This window comes from Macrotis lagotis, chromosome 1, assembly GCF_037893015.1.
Source record: "Macrotis lagotis isolate mMagLag1 chromosome 1, bilby.v1.9.chrom.fasta, whole genome shotgun sequence".
NCBI lineage: Eukaryota > Metazoa > Chordata > Mammalia > Peramelemorphia > Peramelidae > Macrotis > Macrotis lagotis.
In genome coordinates, this window is record NC_133658.1 from 901,774,881 (window position 1) to 901,791,131 (window position 16,251).

At 53.8% G+C, this 16,251-nt stretch overlaps 2 protein-coding genes across 11 annotated transcripts in view; one reads left to right on the plus strand and one right to left on the minus strand.

Annotated features, from left to right (window-relative positions):
* Nucleotides 1–274: 274 nt before the first annotated feature.
* On the plus strand, nt 275–10,022 carry DPF1 (double PHD fingers 1). 4 transcript variants are annotated; one of them, XM_074219050.1, is made up of 11 exons: nt 275–363; nt 493–654; nt 2,433–2,560; nt 3,182–3,271; nt 3,917–3,995; nt 4,396–4,527; nt 5,153–5,203; nt 6,159–6,278; nt 8,205–8,317; nt 8,555–8,705; nt 8,835–10,022. In XM_074219050.1, exons 1-11 carry the CDS (start codon nt 279–281, stop codon nt 8,903–8,905), a joined length of 1,182 nt encoding a protein of 393 aa, XP_074075151.1. In that variant the 5' UTR covers nt 275–278; the 3' UTR covers nt 8,906–10,022. The 4 variants fall into 4 exon arrangements, with proteins under 4 accessions (XP_074075151.1, XP_074075154.1, XP_074075152.1 ...); XM_074219053.1 differs by having other exon boundaries at nt 8,624–8,705; XM_074219051.1 differs by having other exon boundaries at nt 493–600.
* Nucleotides 10,023–12,601: 2,579 nt separating this feature from the next.
* SIPA1L3 (signal induced proliferation associated 1 like 3) overlaps nt 12,602–16,251 on the minus strand; it is a 160,362-nt gene continuing 156,712 nt past the window's right edge. For all 7 annotated transcript variants that reach the window (XM_074219057.1, XM_074219058.1, XM_074219056.1 and 4 more), the window contains exons 21-22: nt 15,285–15,366; nt 12,602–15,058 (exon numbers count right to left, since the gene is read on the minus strand). In XM_074219057.1, the coding sequence (XP_074075158.1) occupies nt 14,909–15,058; nt 15,285–15,366 (232 nt within the window). In that variant the 3' untranslated portion in view covers nt 12,602–14,908. The remainder of the gene's footprint in view (nt 15,059–15,284; nt 15,367–16,251) is intronic.

The following is a 16,251-nucleotide window of genomic DNA, read 5'->3' on the forward strand; positions in this document are numbered from 1 at the left end:
CCAGACTCCGGTGTTCCGATGCCCCTCGACGTCCCCGGGATGTTCCTAGAGGTTCACCCCAGATTCTGGTGCTACGGGTCCCCCCCGACGTCCCGGGCTCCAGGCTTCCCCGTCCCGTCCCCAGGCCCAGGCCCGGAGGTATCTGCTCGTCTGACCCTGGGTGCTTTGCCTTCCCCTCCCCCTGTCCCCCCGCCCCCCGCAGCCTGGGCGAGGATTTCTACCGGGAGGCCATCGAGCATTGCCGCAGCTACAACGCGCGCCTGTGCGCCGAGCGGAGCATGCGCCTGCCCTTCCTCGACTCGCAGACCGGGGTGGCCCAGAACAACTGTTACATCTGGATGGAGAAGACCCACCGCGGGCCCGGTGAGGGAGGGCCCGGGGTGGGGGGCGGGCCGGCCGGCCGGGGAGGGGGAGCAGGAGAAGAGGAGAAAGGGAAAGGGGGGAGGCAGATACTTCAATAGCCTTCCCACTCTGGCCCCCTCTCCTGTCCAGGTCTGGCCCCTGGACAGATCTACACTTACCCGGCCCGCTGCTGGAGGAAGAAACGGAGACTCAATATCTTGGAGGACCCCAGGCTGCGGCCCTGCGAGTACAAGATCGGTCCGTGGGGGGCCCCCAGTCCAGCCCCTGCCCCCAGTGTGAGCGTGGCCCAGCGTGAGCACCTGAGCCTATGTCTGAACGTGGGCGGCCCCCAGGGCCCTATGTTGGTGGTATTGAGTCTGGAGGGGGGGAGGGCATCACGGTCCTCAGAGCTAGCCGAGACATCAGAGGAGAGCTGCCCGTCACAGATAGAAAATAGATAAGGCAGGATTGGACCACAAATCCCCTGGCCTTAGTTATAGCTTCGTGGTCACGTTATCTGACCGTAACTAAGAATCGGGGATTCAATAGTGTTGGAATCAGGGAGACCTGGATTCAAATCCTGCCTCAGATAATTGTGGTGAGATCTTAGGCAAGTCAAGCTCTCTGAGTCCATTTCCTCAGCTGTAAAATGCTGATAAGAATAGCACTCACCCCACAAGGTTATTTTGAGACTTCAATGAGCTAATGTGTGTTAAGCAAAACACCTGAAAGAGTTTGATGATAGCTATTCTGAAAGTGTCTATGTGGTTGTGTGTGTTTGATATGTCTGTGGATGATTGTGTGTCTGTTTGTGGTTGAGTGACTGTGTGCTTGTGTGTCTGTGTATGATTGTGTCTGGATAAAATTGTATGTGCTTGTGTGTGTGTTTATTGTGTCTGAATGGTTATATGTCTGTGTGGTTGTGTATCTATAGTTTTTGTTTTCATGTTTCTGTGTGTGGTTGCGTGAGGTTATGTCTGTGCTTGATATGTTTGTCTGTGTGGTTGGGTGACTGTGTGGTTGTGTATGTGTGTATGATTGTGTCTGGATAAAATTGTATGTGCTTGTGTGTCTGTGTGTTTATTGTGTCTGAATGGTTATATGTGTGGTTGTGTATCTATGGTTGTGTGCTTTTGTGATTTTGTGAGTGGTTGTGTCTATGTTTGATATGTCTGTGTATGGTTGTGTATCTGTGTGTAGTTGGGCGACTGTGTGGTTGTGTGTCTGTGTATGATTGTGTCTGAATAAAATTGTATGTGCTTGTGTGTGTTTATTGTGTCTGAATGGTTATGTCTGTGTAGTTGAGTATCTATAGTTGTGTGCTTTTGTGATTCTGTGAATGGTTGGATGTCTGTGTGTTTGTGTATCTATGGTTGTGTTTTCATGTTTCTGTGTGTGGTTGTGTGTCTGTGTGATCTTGTACTGTGTGATTCTGTGTCTGTATGTGGTACTGTGTCCATGTGGTTGTTTGTGATTCTGTGTTTGAGTGGGGTTGTTTGGGTGGCTGAATGTCTGCGATTCTGTGTTTGTGGTTGTGTGTCTGTGTGATCTTGTATCTGTAGAATTCTGTGGCTGTATGTCATTGTGTCCGTGTGGTTGTGTGGTAGCCTATCAGGGCAAAAATCTACATACTCAGGAAGTATTCTGTAAATACATTGTGCTCTGTGCAAAGGCAAGCCTGTGATGGTGTCTGGGTGTAACTGATGGCACCTGAGTGTGTGAGAACTCAGAACTGAGGGCCCAGGGTGTTTCTGAGGACCTGTCCCTAAGGGTGTCCTAGTGGGAACATCTGAGCATCTATCTGAACATCTTTTAAGGAGCTCTAGTGTCTCAGGTCAGGATCTAGGCCATGTTGTCCAGAAAGTGTGTGTGTGTGTGTGTGTGTGTGTGTGTGTGTGTGTGTGTGTGTGTCTATGTATAAGGGGGGAGAGGAGGAATGAAGAAGAGAGAGGGAAGGGGAAAAGAAAAGGAGGAGAGAGGGAGACGAGAGAGGGGAGGGGGGAGAGGGAGAGAGACAGAGACAGAGAGAGAAGGGGTTCCCTGGCAAACAACCTTTCTTTGACCCTCCCTGTTTCCCACCCTTCCCCCAGACTGTGAAACACCCTTGAAGAAGGAGGGGGGTCTTCCTGAAGGGCCAGTCCTGGAGGCCCTACTGTGTGCAGAGACAGGAGAAAAGAAGATAGAACTGAAGGAAGAAGAAACTATCATGGACTGTCAGGTGGGGTGGGGTTGGGGACTCCCCCTGCCCCTTTCGAGAGCCTCCCCTTAAAAGGCAGATGTCCTCCCAAAACCTCCTTCAGTCTTGTTTTGGGAGATCTCCATTTCTTCCTGCAGCCCATATGATGCAGGTTACCCTGATCATCTTCCTAAAATGACATTTGGGAATGCCATCTCATGTTCCTCTCCTGCTCCAGAGACTCCCATGACTCCCAACACCTGTAGGGAATCAGCATCCCTAGCCCCTCCCCACCCTTTCAGTCTCAAGGGTTCCTGCACGCCTAATGAGACTCCTTTTCTTTGTTCAGGTCACGGCCCCCTCCTCTCTGCCCTTCCCAGTCCTCTGGAGTCCAGATGAGATTCCCCACTCTTGATTCCCTTGGGGAGTTCTGGGCTTGTCACGGTTTTCTTCCTTTGGTTGCTCCAACCTTCCAGAGCATTCTCTACCCCAACTCTCACCCTCACCTATAACAGAGCTCTTTTCCTGCCTCCCACCCCTCCTGCTTAGGCCCAGGAGAGAGTCATCAGCCTGGAGGTTGCCCTTGCCCCATCCCGGATTCCTGTCCTGTCCCAAAGCCATGCCAAGCACCTCTGCCCTGACAACCTGTTTCCTCCTTCCCAGAAGCAGCAGATGTTAGAATTTCCCCATGAACTTGAGGTAGAAGACCTGGAAGATGACATTCCTCGCCGCAAGAACAAAGCCAAGGGCAAGGTAGCTGAGGCTCTGCCCCTCCCCCCAGCTTCAGTCCCTTCAAGGCTCAAGTCCAGCTTCTCCTGGGGTCGGGCTCTTCTCTAGGGTTTTTCCTGAGCTGACCAAGTCACCAGATTCTCTGCCTGGGGAACCCACCTCTGTCCCAACGGCTCCTCTTTCCGCCCTAGAGTTTCACTGGTCTTGACTCTTGCCACCCTGGACCTCAGGCCTGCTTGGCCTGCCATCTTCTCCTGGCTCATCTTCCTCAGGCTGGCAGAGCAGAGCTGGAGGGGACCCCAGAGACCGTCTAGTTTGAATCCAACAATTGACAGTTCAGGAAACTGAGGCCGAGAGGTCAAATGACTTGCCTATAGTCAGAAAGTCATTAAGTGACAAAGCTAAGGCTCAAACCCAAGACCTTCTCCCTTTCTCCTTAATATCTCCCAAGACTTTTGCCTTCCTAGTACCTCATCTGGTTCCTCCGTCTAGCTTCTTCTCACTCCCACACTTGGGTTCTGCAGCCCCCTTAGTACTCCTGTCCGTCTCGATGGCTAAGATTTCTTCTTTGAACTCTCCGTGTCTTCCCAATCCAGGCCTCAGTCCCTCCAGTTTCTTCCTCCCTCCCTCTTCCCTAGCCCCTCCCAAGATTCCTTGTTCTTTTTCTAGGCGTACGGCATTGGGGGGCTTCGGAAACGCCAAGACACTACCTCCCTGGAGGACAGGGACAAGCCGTATGTCTGCGATAGTGAGTCCCTTTGAGGTGTGGGGAGGAGGAGGAGAGGGGCCCCCAGAGCCTCCCCCATTTGGGGCTGAGGCCTACTGGCAGGGGACAGATATGAGCCCTGGGGGAGGGGAGATGGGCTAGGTCTGATGGTCTATGGAAAGGGGCATCTCTTTGCTTTGTTAGAGGGGTGGGGCCTCCTTCCTGTACGCTATGGGGGGCAGGGGGTACCCTGCTGGAGTGGGAAGGTTTGAGGCCAGGATTGATAGACCTTTCAACTTCAGGGCAAAGCTGAATCAAGTCCCCTGGAGGGTCTAAGGCTAGAGTACAATGGCGGGGGAATGACTGAGCCTGGAGCAGGCAGGAGAGGGGTGGTGGGGACAGGTCTGATCAGCCCCCTCCCTTCCCCATCCCCCACCCCCAGTCTGCGGGAAACGTTATAAGAACCGCCCAGGTCTGAGCTACCACTACACCCACACCCACCTGGCAGAAGAGGAGGGCGAGGAGAACGCAGAACGGCACGCCCTGCCCTTCCACCGGAAAAACAACCACAAGCGTGAGCCAGGGGGTCAGGGCCTGGGGGGCATCAGGAGAAGACCAGGGGGCTGGGCTGGACTGGGCCAGGTGCCTCGGCACAACCCTCCCCAAGTTTGGGAGCCTGGCACATCGTCATGGTCGCCATCACCATCCTTGGGGTTTCCATGGCAACCAGCCCTCTCCCTGGCCCGGGCGTAAGATTTCTGGGTCTGATTTATTGCTTCAATTAGAGATCAGGGAGGGGGTGGGGAGATGACAATGGGGGGTGATGGATGATTTCCCCACACGCACTCCACTTCAGCCTCCTTCCCTCCCTCCTCTTGGGCCTGGGGGCACCTGGGGAAGTCTTGGGCTTTAAGCCTGCTGAGCCCAGTGGGCAGTCTGAATTCCAGCCCCTCCCTGCAGATAACTGGGGATGCCCAGGAAGGGCCTCCTCTCTGCTTAGATTGGTGGGGTTCCCCCTTCCTTGTACCTCTGTCTTTGTGTGTCTTTCTGCGCCTGGCCTGGGGGGGGTTATCTGTGGGTGGCCCCAACAGAGCCCTGTCCAGAAAAGGGTAGCCTTTCCAAGTACTCCAGTCATCCCAGGGGAAGAGGGCATGGAGGGTGCCAGTGTCTGGTGCCAAGCCCTCTCTCTGCCTCCCCAGAGTTTTACAAAGAACTTGCTTGGATTCCTGAAGCCCAAAGAAAGCACACAGGTAACCCCCCTCCTCATTGCCCCCTCTCCCCATCACCCTCTGCTTTGGCTGGAGAGAGAGAAGTCAGAGGGAGACTGAGAGAGAGGAACAGAGATAGACACAGGGCAGAAACATAGAGACAGTGTCAGGGAGACTGAGACAAAGGCCAGAGACAGAGAGGGTTGGAGGGAGAGAAACACACACAGAGATGGACACAGGGTGACAGAAATAGAGACGGACAGACAGAGGCAGACATAGGGACACAGAAACAGAGATGGGGAGACAGACACAGGGACAGGGATAGAGCAGAGATGGAGAGACAGACAGAGCCACAGAAACGGACAGAACCAGGGCAGAGAAAGAGAGACATAGAGACAATCAGAAAGAGAGCCTGAGATGGAGACATATCCTGAGAGACAGACAGAGTCACAGGGACAGAGAGAAACAGAGACTGAGAGAAAGACAAAGCAGAGAAAAAAGAGACATAGGGACAGATAGAAATTGAGATGGAGAGACAGAGACAGACACGGGCAGAAACAGAGACCGAGTCAGAGAGAGAAGAGAGAGAGAGGCAGAGAGATAGACAGAGATACAGAGACACAAGGTAACACAGAGACAGAGATAGAGACAGAGACACAGGGTAATACAGACATGGTAACAGAGAGACAAAGAGATGGAGACAGAGAGAGAAACAAGGGAGACAGACAGAGTGACAAAGATAGAGACCAAGAGGCAAAGAGAGAGCTACAGGGATAGAGACAGACACAGATAGATAGTCAGATATAGTATGTCAGAGAAAGAGACAGAGCTGGAGAAAGGCAGGCACCAAGAGACAGAAGGAGAGGGAGAGGCAGACAAAGACTTTGGCAGGGAGGGAGCAGCAGGTGAGAGAGGCAGGGTGAAGGTTGGGGGCACCTAGTTGGGTACTGTTGGCACTCCTTGTTCCTCCCAAGGCTTCCTGTTTTTTTTTTTACAGCTAAGAAGGCTCCAGATGGCACAGTTATCCCTAATGGCTACTGTGACTTCTGTCTGGGCGGTTCCAAAAAGACGGGGTGTCCTGAGGACCTCATTTCCTGTGCTGACTGTGGCCGATCGGGTAACTCCCACCATGGAGGATCCAGACTGGGGTGGGGGAAGTCCCAGAAAGCATGTATGGTGTGACTTGGGGTCTGAGTCGTTTAAGAGAAGAGAGGTGGAGCTCCTGGGGTATCTTGGATCAGCATTACCCATAAGGATCATAGGATTGAAAGCAGAAAGGAACCTCAGACATTATGTGTTGGGGCTTCCTCATCTTCCAGAGAAGGAAATGAAGCCCACCCCTAGAATGAACCCTAGCCCAGGTCACAGAGCTAGTAAGTAGCAGCCAGAACTCACCCACTGCCTCCAAATCCATCAGTTGTTAAGCATTTAAGAAATACTTATTTGCCAGACACTGCATTGGAATAGGAAATCAAAATGGAAACAACCCTGTCCCTGAAAGGGGGTGCCACTCCGACGGGGAAGGCACCATTTACACGTGTGGGGAGATGCAGACCATACGCACACCATCCATTCTCTTGAGTGTCTCTCTTCCTCAGAGACCCGGTGGCATGGATCTCTCTATTCTCAAAAACTACCTGGGCACCCCTTAGAGTGATGGTGCTTCTCCCCACTCCCATACTCCTCATCCCACATGCTGACTCACTGGCTGTTCAAGTCATTTGCCAATACCGATGGGGAAACCGTGGGAAATGAGACATCCAACTGCTTTTGGGGTTAGGGTTAGTGCCTTGGAAAGAGCACCCACTTCAGAGGATCCAGGTTTGAATCCTGTTTCTGCTGCTCACTAACTTCCGTGATATTGGGCAAGCCTCAGTTTCCCCCATTTATGAAATGAGGCACTTAGATTAGATTAAGGAGGTGGAAGGGAATCAAATTTATGTGCCAAGTTCTCTCATTTGATTTTCACTACAACTCTGGGAGGTTGTATTTTATAGATGAGGAAATTGAGGCCAGCAGAGGTGAAGTGACTTGCCCAGGGTCACACAGTCAGTAAATTTCTTGAGGCTGGATTTGAATGCAGGTCTTCCTGATGCCAAGGCTGTCCAGTGTTCTATCCTCTGAATAACCTGTCTCTAGTTGGTATCTAGGGACCCTCTCAGCTCTAAATCTCTACCCTTCATGTTTGTTATTTCTGTCGATAAAAGAGAATTGTAGCACTTTAGAACTGGAAGGAGTTTTTAAGATGCTGACCCCCCTCATCCTACAAATGAGGAAACCAAAGTAACTTGCCCAAGGTTACCAAGCAACCCCTATGGGGGGGTAGAGTCAGGATTCAAACCCAGGTCTTGTGATTAAGTGCAGGGAGGTGACTCTACCATCTTGCCTTGAGGAGACTTAGCAGGGGCAAGGAGGAAAGGAACACTCTTTAATCCCTATCCTCAAACATAGGGAGGCAAAATTGTGATGAGGAATCACAGAATCATAACCTGGAAGGGGGCTCAGAAGATATCAAGGATGACTGTTATTTTACAGATGAGGAAACTGAGGCCCAGGCAGGGAAAGTGGTTATTTAGCTACTAAGTGACTCAAACCCAGAGGATTATTGATCCCTGTGGATGGAACCTCAGGCACCTTCTGATTTCATCTATTTATACCATAGATGAAGAGACTGAGACTAGAGATTTAAGATCAGAGGTAGAGATTTGAACCCAGGACCCTTGACTCCACCATACCTTTTCCTAAGAAGGAACAGAAACGTTCTGTGTGACTACAGATGCCAGAACTAGAATCGAGGCATGATGCACGATAAAGGCAGACTGAATTGGCTTCATGTAAGGAACAATTCCAATAAGCCTCCAGGCAAGGAAATGAGCTCACCATCTCTGGAGGTATCCAAGGACAAAGGACTCCAGTGGAGGAGGTTGTAGGGGGAGGGGGTTCCTCCTTGGAAATCGCAGTCTTCTAAGTGCCTCCCAGCTCCCAGGGCCTGGGCCTTTGTAAATCTGGGAGGCTGAGCGGCTCTGGACGCCACTCCCTCCAGGTCACCCATCCTGTTTACAATTCACGGTGAACATGACTGCAGCTGTGAGGACATACCGCTGGCAGTGCATCGAATGCAAGTCCTGTAGCTTGTGTGGCACCTCAGAGAATGATGTGAGTGCCTGCCCCTGCCTGGCAGCCCCTCAGCCCCATGTCCTGGCACCTTCTGCACCCGAGCCCCCTCCCTGGCGGGATGGAGAGAGCCACAGGAATCCCTGAACAGAGGGGGAAGCTGAGGCCCAGAGAGAGGATGGGTAGGGCTTGTCTGAGGTCCCACACTGAGTCAGGAGGACTAGAGCCCTGGGCTCTTTCCACCCCGCCTGAGCCTCCCTCCCCCTCCCCCGCCCCCAGGGCCTCCGGCACCCCCCCTCCCGGGTGCCCATTTCGCCGGGTGCCAGCCGCATGGGTCTTACCCTCCAGGACCAGTTGCTATTCTGTGATGACTGTGACCGTGGTTACCACATGTACTGCCTGAGTCCCCCTATGGCTGAGCCCCCAGAAGGTGAGCTGGGGATGTGATCACAGGGGATGGTGGAGAGAGGGTCCCTGGCAGGCCTGCCCCGGGGGGGGGTCTGGATGCCAGGGACCTTTTGTCTTTACCTTACCAAATGCACCTTTGGCCTCCCCACAGGAAGCTGGAGCTGTCACCTGTGTCTCCGGCACCTGAAGGAAAAGGCATCAGCCTACATCACCCTTACCTAGGCCTGGCCCTCACTTGCCCCTTCCCTTACCTGCCCATCCCCTTTCCCTGACTCTGAGCCCCACCCCCCAGGGATGGGGCCCCCAAAAGGGCCAGGTTCCCTTCCCCCACAGAGGGGAGTACGTGCCAGCTCCAGCTTCCCTCCCCACTGGGTGGGGGAAGCTAGCCCTGCCTCCACTCCTGGGTGCTGGGTGCTGGGGATGCTGCTCTCCTCAAAGCCATAACCCGCCTCTGGGCGGGCACTAGGGGGCGGGCACCGGCTAGGGAGTGGTAGGGGCATGGATGGAGCCTTTTTCTAGAGAAAAAGACAAAAAGTTAAAAAAAAAAAGACAAAGTAATATATTCAGAGAGAGACCTATACACCTTGGTGGGCCTGGATGGTGGGCACCCCTCCCCCAGAGTTTCCCACTGGGCTTTGGCCTGTGCCAACTTTCTGCTCAGGCCCCTCTCCCCTAATTCTTTGGGGAGGCCCATTGGCCTGGTCCCACCCTGGGGACCCACCTCTGCAGCAGGCACTGTTTCCCACCTCATGCTCTGGGGTAGGCAGGCACCATGCTTGCCCCTTTCAGCCTGCTCCCTGCCCCTTCCCGCGGTGCCCGCCGTGGGCGTTGCATGATGTGAACCATGGTTTTTAAAAGTCCTGTTCCCCTTGCCCCCTCCTTGTGCCCGCTCCCCCCATACCCACTGCAAACTGTGGGCAGGGGCCGGGCAAGGCGGGCTCCAGAGCTCGCCAGAATGAGAAGCACAGAGTTTGCACCCGGACTGGTTTTTTTCTCCCCATTCCCTTCCCCTCGCCAGGCAAGGACCAGGCCCCTTGGCAAGGGGGTCCCCTGAACCCTGATGCCCATCTTGAGGGCAGTTGGCGAGGGGGGCAGCTGTTTCTTGTGGTCGTGTGTGTTTAATTGTTGGGGTATCCAAAAGACGCTGGGGTTCCTGGGCAAGTGGGCAAGGCCAGGGAGAGAGGGGGGTCCTGGGGGGCCAGGGCGCCATGGGCTGGCCCTGGCTTCCTGGCACCATGGCCCCATCCCCCCAGCTCCCTGTACAGCTTGTCTGCCCCCTTGCCTGCCTCTACTGTGGATCACCCTGTTCTGTGTATTAAATTGGGCCTGGCCCTGCTGTGCCCTGGCCACTGCCTCCTTCTGTCGGCGCCCTGTCGGGGTGGGGGGAAGGCAGGAGGGAGGGAGGAGGCTAGGGCCCTGGGCCAGCTTTTGTCTGTTTCTCTTCCTTGACTCATCTTGCCCCCCATCTCTTTCATTTTCCCCCCAGTCTCATTCCCCAACGCCTCCAGTCTCCCTCCAGGCTAGCATGCCTCCCCCTCTCCCTCCCCAACACCCCATTTCCCCCACTTTGGTTTTTCTCTCCCCCCAGGCCCTATCATCCCCTCCTCCCTTTCCTCCAGTCTCTTGTCACCTCCCCAAGTCTCTCATGTCTCTCCAATGCCCCATTTCTCCCTAGTATTCATCACCATCCATACCCTTCCCTTCTTTCTCCGTCTCTCTCTCCCCATCACCCCCCCTCTTTCCCATTTCCTTTGCCTCTCCCCTCCCCCTCCCTGTCTTTCCTTGTCTCCCCATCTTCCTCCAATCCTCATTTCTTTCCCTGCTGCTCCCCATCTCCCGCCCTGACTCCATCCCCCACCCGCTCCTGCCTTGCTGGGAAGAGAAGGGAAGGAAAGGGAAGGGGGGATGGGGTGAAGAGACTGCAGCACCCCCCCCACCTCACACACACCCAACCAGCTGTGGTCGCCTTGGCAACGGGCAGCTGCTGCAGCAAGAGACAGAGACAGAGGGTGGGAAGTGGGAGAAGGGATTGTTGGGGGGGAGTGATGGTGATAGGGAGAGCGGTAAGCACTCCAATTCACTCGAGTCCTGGAGGTTCCCCCAGTCAACGTTCTACCTCCACACTGTGCCCCCCACTGCCAGTTAGGGAAGAGTCCTGATCAGGGTATGTTAGGCAACAGTTCAGTCTTCACCTTCACCCCCAAGCAGAAGCCAAGGCTAATGGCAAAGGGAGAGAGAGAGAGAGAGAGAGAGAGAGAGAGAGAGAGAGAGAGAGAGAGAGAGAGAGAGAGAGAAGGGGGAGGGGAGAAGAGCCAGATTGGGAGAGGCCCAGCACAACTCAATGACCTAGGAAGAGAGAGATTGGCAAAATGACATAGGGCAAGATGGAGAATCCCAGAGGTCAGGGGACATGGATAGAACAATCTGGAGGGCAGTACTGAAAGGGGGGGCCCCACATGGAAGGAGACCCCCAGAAAGTTTGGCAAAGTCAAAAGTCAGAACTGAGAAGGTGTCCAAGAGAAGCAGATGGAGAGATGAGGTTGAGCAGAATGATACGGACTGAAACCAAGCCGGGGTGTGTATGGGAGATGATGGGGGATGATGCATCCTCTCAAGTAAGGGGCAGGAACCAGTCACTTGCCTCTTGTCCTTTATGCTTTCTCCCCTCCTACCAAATATGATTGGAATTAGACTTCTGGGTGGGGGGGAAGAGCAGAAGCTACCCCTCCCCAAATGCAGATTCACAGGATGTCTGCGGGAATGAGTAAAGCTGCTACTGTGGCCTGGGTGCTGCAACCCTAGATTCACTGGATGTGTTCTTGTCCCAGTCTCTTTCCCTCTTGGAGTCTCAGTTTCCCCCTTTGTATAATGTGTGGTATTGACTCAGGGAGGCTCCAAATTCCTTCCAGGTTTGCCTCTTTAAGACATTATTTCCAGAGGCTCAGTTTGGAATAATTTTCTGGTTGAAAGATTCCTATTGGGGAGGTACTTTGGAAGATCCACTTTGGCCTTTGGATGGGATCAGAAAAGAGATCATGGTCATCTTTGAACTTGGGTCAACACTGACAGAGCCTGGGGTTCAAAACTTCCGTAGAAGACTTCCCTTAACACTTGCTGCTGTGGCCTGGGTTCTTGGCAGTAGCACTGGAATCATTTGCATGTTGGGATGGTCAACATGAATCCTCTGCTTGTGGGTGGCTTAGGGATCAATTGGGTTGGGAGAGACTTGGTTAGGGGCCTGCTAGCAGAAGTTGGATGAAATTGGGGATCAAGCTGAGGCCTGGCTTCTTGTGGTTAAGCATTTGTCCAGGACTGGCAGAACAACCTGGGACCTTGGCTGGGGGGGGGGGGGCTGTGGTGGCTGGCAATTAAGCTGGGGATGGATTCCAGTTCATCAGCAGGGAAATGACTTGCCCTGACCCAGGACAGTGGTCATCCCAATGCTCTTCATTTGCCCCCCAACAATGGTCTGGAGATCCTGAGGGCAGGATAGGGTCTGCTGGCTAGCAATGGAGCAGAAACCCACAGAATAACACCCAGAACTTGCCAATGTAGGGGTGGTGGTGGTGGTTAGGCAGCTGGGTCCCCAGGCCCAAACCTACCCATAGTAAAGGGTACTTCTTTGGAGGGCCAGTACTGGAAAAGTGGCAGTAGGCTGGAGCAATACCATCAGACTTCATTGTAAAGGGTCGTCTCGTCCAACTCTGGTCAGAGCCTCAACTGGAGTCAGCGTCTGCTTGTAGAGCTCGCGTGGGGGGGGGCTCCCTCTCTTCTTCTGGGGGCCTGAGCCAACATGTGACTGTTCTCTCCTACAAAGGGGGTCCAGGGTGGCAGAGCAGATGGTACCAGAGGTGAATTTATCAATCTCCTCTCTCTCTCTGTTCATAATCCAATCATCCAGACAGTACGAACAAGCAATTTCTATGAAACATTTATTTCCTCTGAAACTTCCAGCAACAAGACCCCTAATCTCAAGACTGGGGGGGGCGGAAATAACAATGACAAAAAAAGAATGTACCCACCCCCACCCCCCAAATAAAAAATAAAAAAAATAGTCAACATAGGAAAAGGTGCTGCTGTCAATTATCAGGAAAATGTTGGGGCAAAATTAAATAGATTTTTATCTGTATAGATTCTTACAAAATGATAACAAAAAGATCGGCAACAGCCGTAGTTTACACATAGTCAATGTATACAATCACGCCCCAGGATGATCTGCATGATTCCTAGATATGGGGGGGCTGCTGGGGAGACCCCTCAGGAGAAGGGTCAGGAGGACAGTGCAGTAAGGCCACTGGACCAGGAACGGGAGGGCCAAGGGCAGCTTCGGCTCCCACTTGCTAGGGCCTCCCTGTTGGCCATCTGGCAGGGCAAGGGCAGGCTGGATTTATGAATCCCTTTGCTGTCCCTCATTCAATCAGGACTCAGCTGGTTTGAAACTGAAGGGGCCTGATGACATTGGAGAAAGGTGTAGTTTAGATCCCTTCCCCTTCCCTGGACTGTTGAAACCTTTTGGCACCAGAGAGATGCTCCCCTAAAGGAGATGTGTGAGAGACAAATGTTGGGGCCGGGGGATGCTTTTGGGTTCCGTGGCCTATGGTCGTGTTAGGGTAGGAAGAGGAGACCCGGGATCTGCTTTCAAGTCCACCCGTCTCTTCTAGAAGAGGACCAGAGGATTCTTTGGAGAAACAAACCAGTTATAGCCACAGCCCAAGACTCAAGATCCCAGCATGGGCCATGGAAGACATGGGGAGCCCCCAGTGCTCCTCAGTCTGGTCACCCCCTTGCTCTGCTGTCCTCTTGCAGCCTCAGGGGTCTGGGGCAGTGGGGCTACGTCAATGGATTGGTCCATGGGTCTGGAGTATCTCAGGGCAAGGCCTAAATTGGGAAAGCATGGGGGGGGATATCTATGGGAAACTTGTAGATTGTGTTCTCAGCACGAGGCTGGAAATAGATCCACAGAGAATTATTAGTGAATTGTTCTGTGGTGGCTTTGCATGAAAAAATAAATATATATTATATTTATATTTTTTTTAAAGAAAAAAAAAACAGCTGCTCTTTTCCTAAGCTTCCAGCATAGTACCACATATAGCTGCCGGGCCGGGTGGGCAGGCCTGCCGCTTGGCCCATCATTCCTTATTGCCTTAGAGAAGCTGCAGGCAGCGGGGGGCTGTCCTGGGGGGCACTTGCTCCATACTGTGTGTCCTCAACCAGAGCCCGACGAGGCTTGGTGGCTTTCAAAGGGAAAATGAGGAAAGAAAAAGCCTTTCTAACCCTCCCACCCTGGCCCCTCCTCAGCAGGAGAAGAGATGAGGTGGTATAAACTCCTTGGTCAGGAAAATAAAGCAAGTGGGGCTTGGGGTGAGGGTGGGGGAGGAAGGCCACCTGCAGCCTCCCCAGAGAGCTCAGAGACCCCGGCCCTTGGCCACAGTCCGCATTCAGTAGTTTGGTGTCAGTGCTGAGCAGGCCCTGGGGGCAGGGGAAGAAGGGGGTGAACCTGTTGGCAGCCTCGACACCACCCTTTGGCTCCAGGACCACCGAGTCAAGCAGGCTGCCTGTGCCGGCTAGACAAGCCGCGTAGAAAAAAAGATTACAAACTGTACTATTTATACAAATATAGTGTTTCTCTCTTTCTCTAGTTCTTTCTCAAGAACATTTACACTCTGAACATTGGGATTTCTCCATCTTGGGTTTACTAGAAAGTACTTTTAGCTTGGAAAAAAGTGCTCCGAGGTTTTGTCGGAAACTCAATGGGGGGGGGGAGAAGGGGGAGGGTGTAGCCCCTGGTCTCCCCCATCCTTCCAGTTGGTCCAAAGGGTTTCTATATTGCATTGGAACGCCATAGCTCACGGGCTTGGCTAGGGGGTTCAAGGTTTCATGATGGTGAGGAAGACTGATCACTAGTGTGGGGAGACTGACTGCCCCAAGGGTCTCTGGGTGGGGAAGCCTCTTCATGCCCTCAAGCCCAGGTGACTCCAAGAACCCCCTGTGCCACCTGAGGGGAAGAGACAGTGAGCAGCACCTATGCCAGGGGACATGGGGGCGGGCGATGTGAGAGGGGGCTCCTTCAACAACTGTGACTTCACCAGGGGTGGCTGTTCTCTCAGCACCTGGGTCAGCAGGGGAGTGCCCCCTGGCACTGGTCAGCCTATACAGTACCAGCCCGAGGGAGGAGATGGGCAGGGGATGGGCTAGGGAAGAGGGAGGTCTCGGCAGTCCCCGCCTTCAAGGTTCCTTTTTCTCCACTGTGTTAGAGAAGATCTCGGCAAACCTTCGCAGCTGCTCGTTGGCCGCCTGCGACTCCTCCTGCAGCCGCTGGTTGTTCTGCCTCAGGGTGGCCACCTCTGTTTGCAGGACTACCTTGTCTTGTTTCTCCTGCAGAGAACAAAGGCTGTGAGGGACTGGGCAGACGGGACCTGTGAAGGGATGGGCTGGTCATCTGCAAAGCTTCACGGAAGGGGGATTGAGGAGAAGCCCAGGATTCTGGATCTAGGGCCAGAGAGGGCAAGGTGCCTGCCCAAGGTCATACAGGAAAGGAAGAGTAGAAGTGAGATGTGAGACTTGAACCCAGATCCCAGCCCCCGGTGCCCATCATGCTCACCTTCTGAAGGTCGTTGTGCAGCTGCCTCAGCATCACCTCTAGCTGGTACACCTTCCCAGGCAGGTCCACGGGGGGCTCCTCACTGAAGGCAGGTGGAGAGGGAGAGTCAGTCACAAGGGGGTGGTGGGGTCACTGATGCCCACGTCAGCCCCTCAGATTTGGCCCAGCTTTCTGGGGACACATTTTACTAACAGCAGAGATGCAGAGATGAGTAGCTGTCCCCTGCCTCCTTCGGGTGGGGATGCTGGCTGAGTACCCCACAAATACTAACTCACTGAGCCTCCCCTATCATGACCAGTGACTCAATCCCAGCCACAGAGTCTGGAGCTGAATTTGAACTCAGGACTTGCTGGACTGTGCCATCTCCTTCCCTCTCCAACCCCCCCCCCCCCCCGGGTTCTGCTGAGTGTTAGTATTGGCTAAGGGAGCCTCCAAATCTGCTGGACACAATCACCCGAGGGGGCTCCTTTCTGTCCCTGCTTGGGAGTCTCCTAGTTCTTTCTTGCTAGGTTTCAAGTTCACCTTCCTTTAACTGTGGGGGGGCCCACACGGGTTTCCTTCCTCCTGTGTCTGCCCCTTACAAAGGATCGTTTCCCAATATGTCCCCCATGCTGGGAGGTCATGCTCCAGACTACACCTCGGGGATCCTCAGAGTCCTGGGATGTGGGAAGTGCCGAGAGCTGGGGAAGACTGGGGAAGGCAAAGATGCTGGGGCCTGGGGCAGGCCTTCCTTGCCAACGGCACCTAGGGGGCACAGCACAAGAGCTGAGGGGCAGGATCCCCTGGTAGGGAAGCAGCTCGTGATCAAAGCTGTCCCATGGAGATGAGACGACCTCTAACTCCTGGAAGGAGGGATGAGGAACAATGAGCCTCCCAGCAGCCTGAAGCTCTGGGCAGCCATGGCTGTCGCCCACCGCTAGATGTCGCCCTTCGGTGCCCAAGACAGACAAAGGCCTGGCCCCTAATT

What these genes read in the sequence shown, in the direction of transcription:
- DPF1 (XM_074219050.1), top strand. Translation starts at nt 279, where the DNA reads ATGCGCCTGCCCTTCCTCGACTCGCAGACCGGGGTGGCCCAGAACAAC. An exon ending in CAGTGTGAGCGTGGCCCAGC is followed by an intron (nt 655 to 2,432) that starts GTGAGCACCTGA and finishes CCCTTCCCCCAG; the next exon opens with ACTGTGAAACACCCTTGAAG. An exon ending in TGCTGACTGTGGCCGATCGG is followed by an intron (nt 6,279 to 8,204) that starts GTAACTCCCACC and finishes CACTCCCTCCAG; the next exon opens with GTCACCCATCCTGTTTACAA.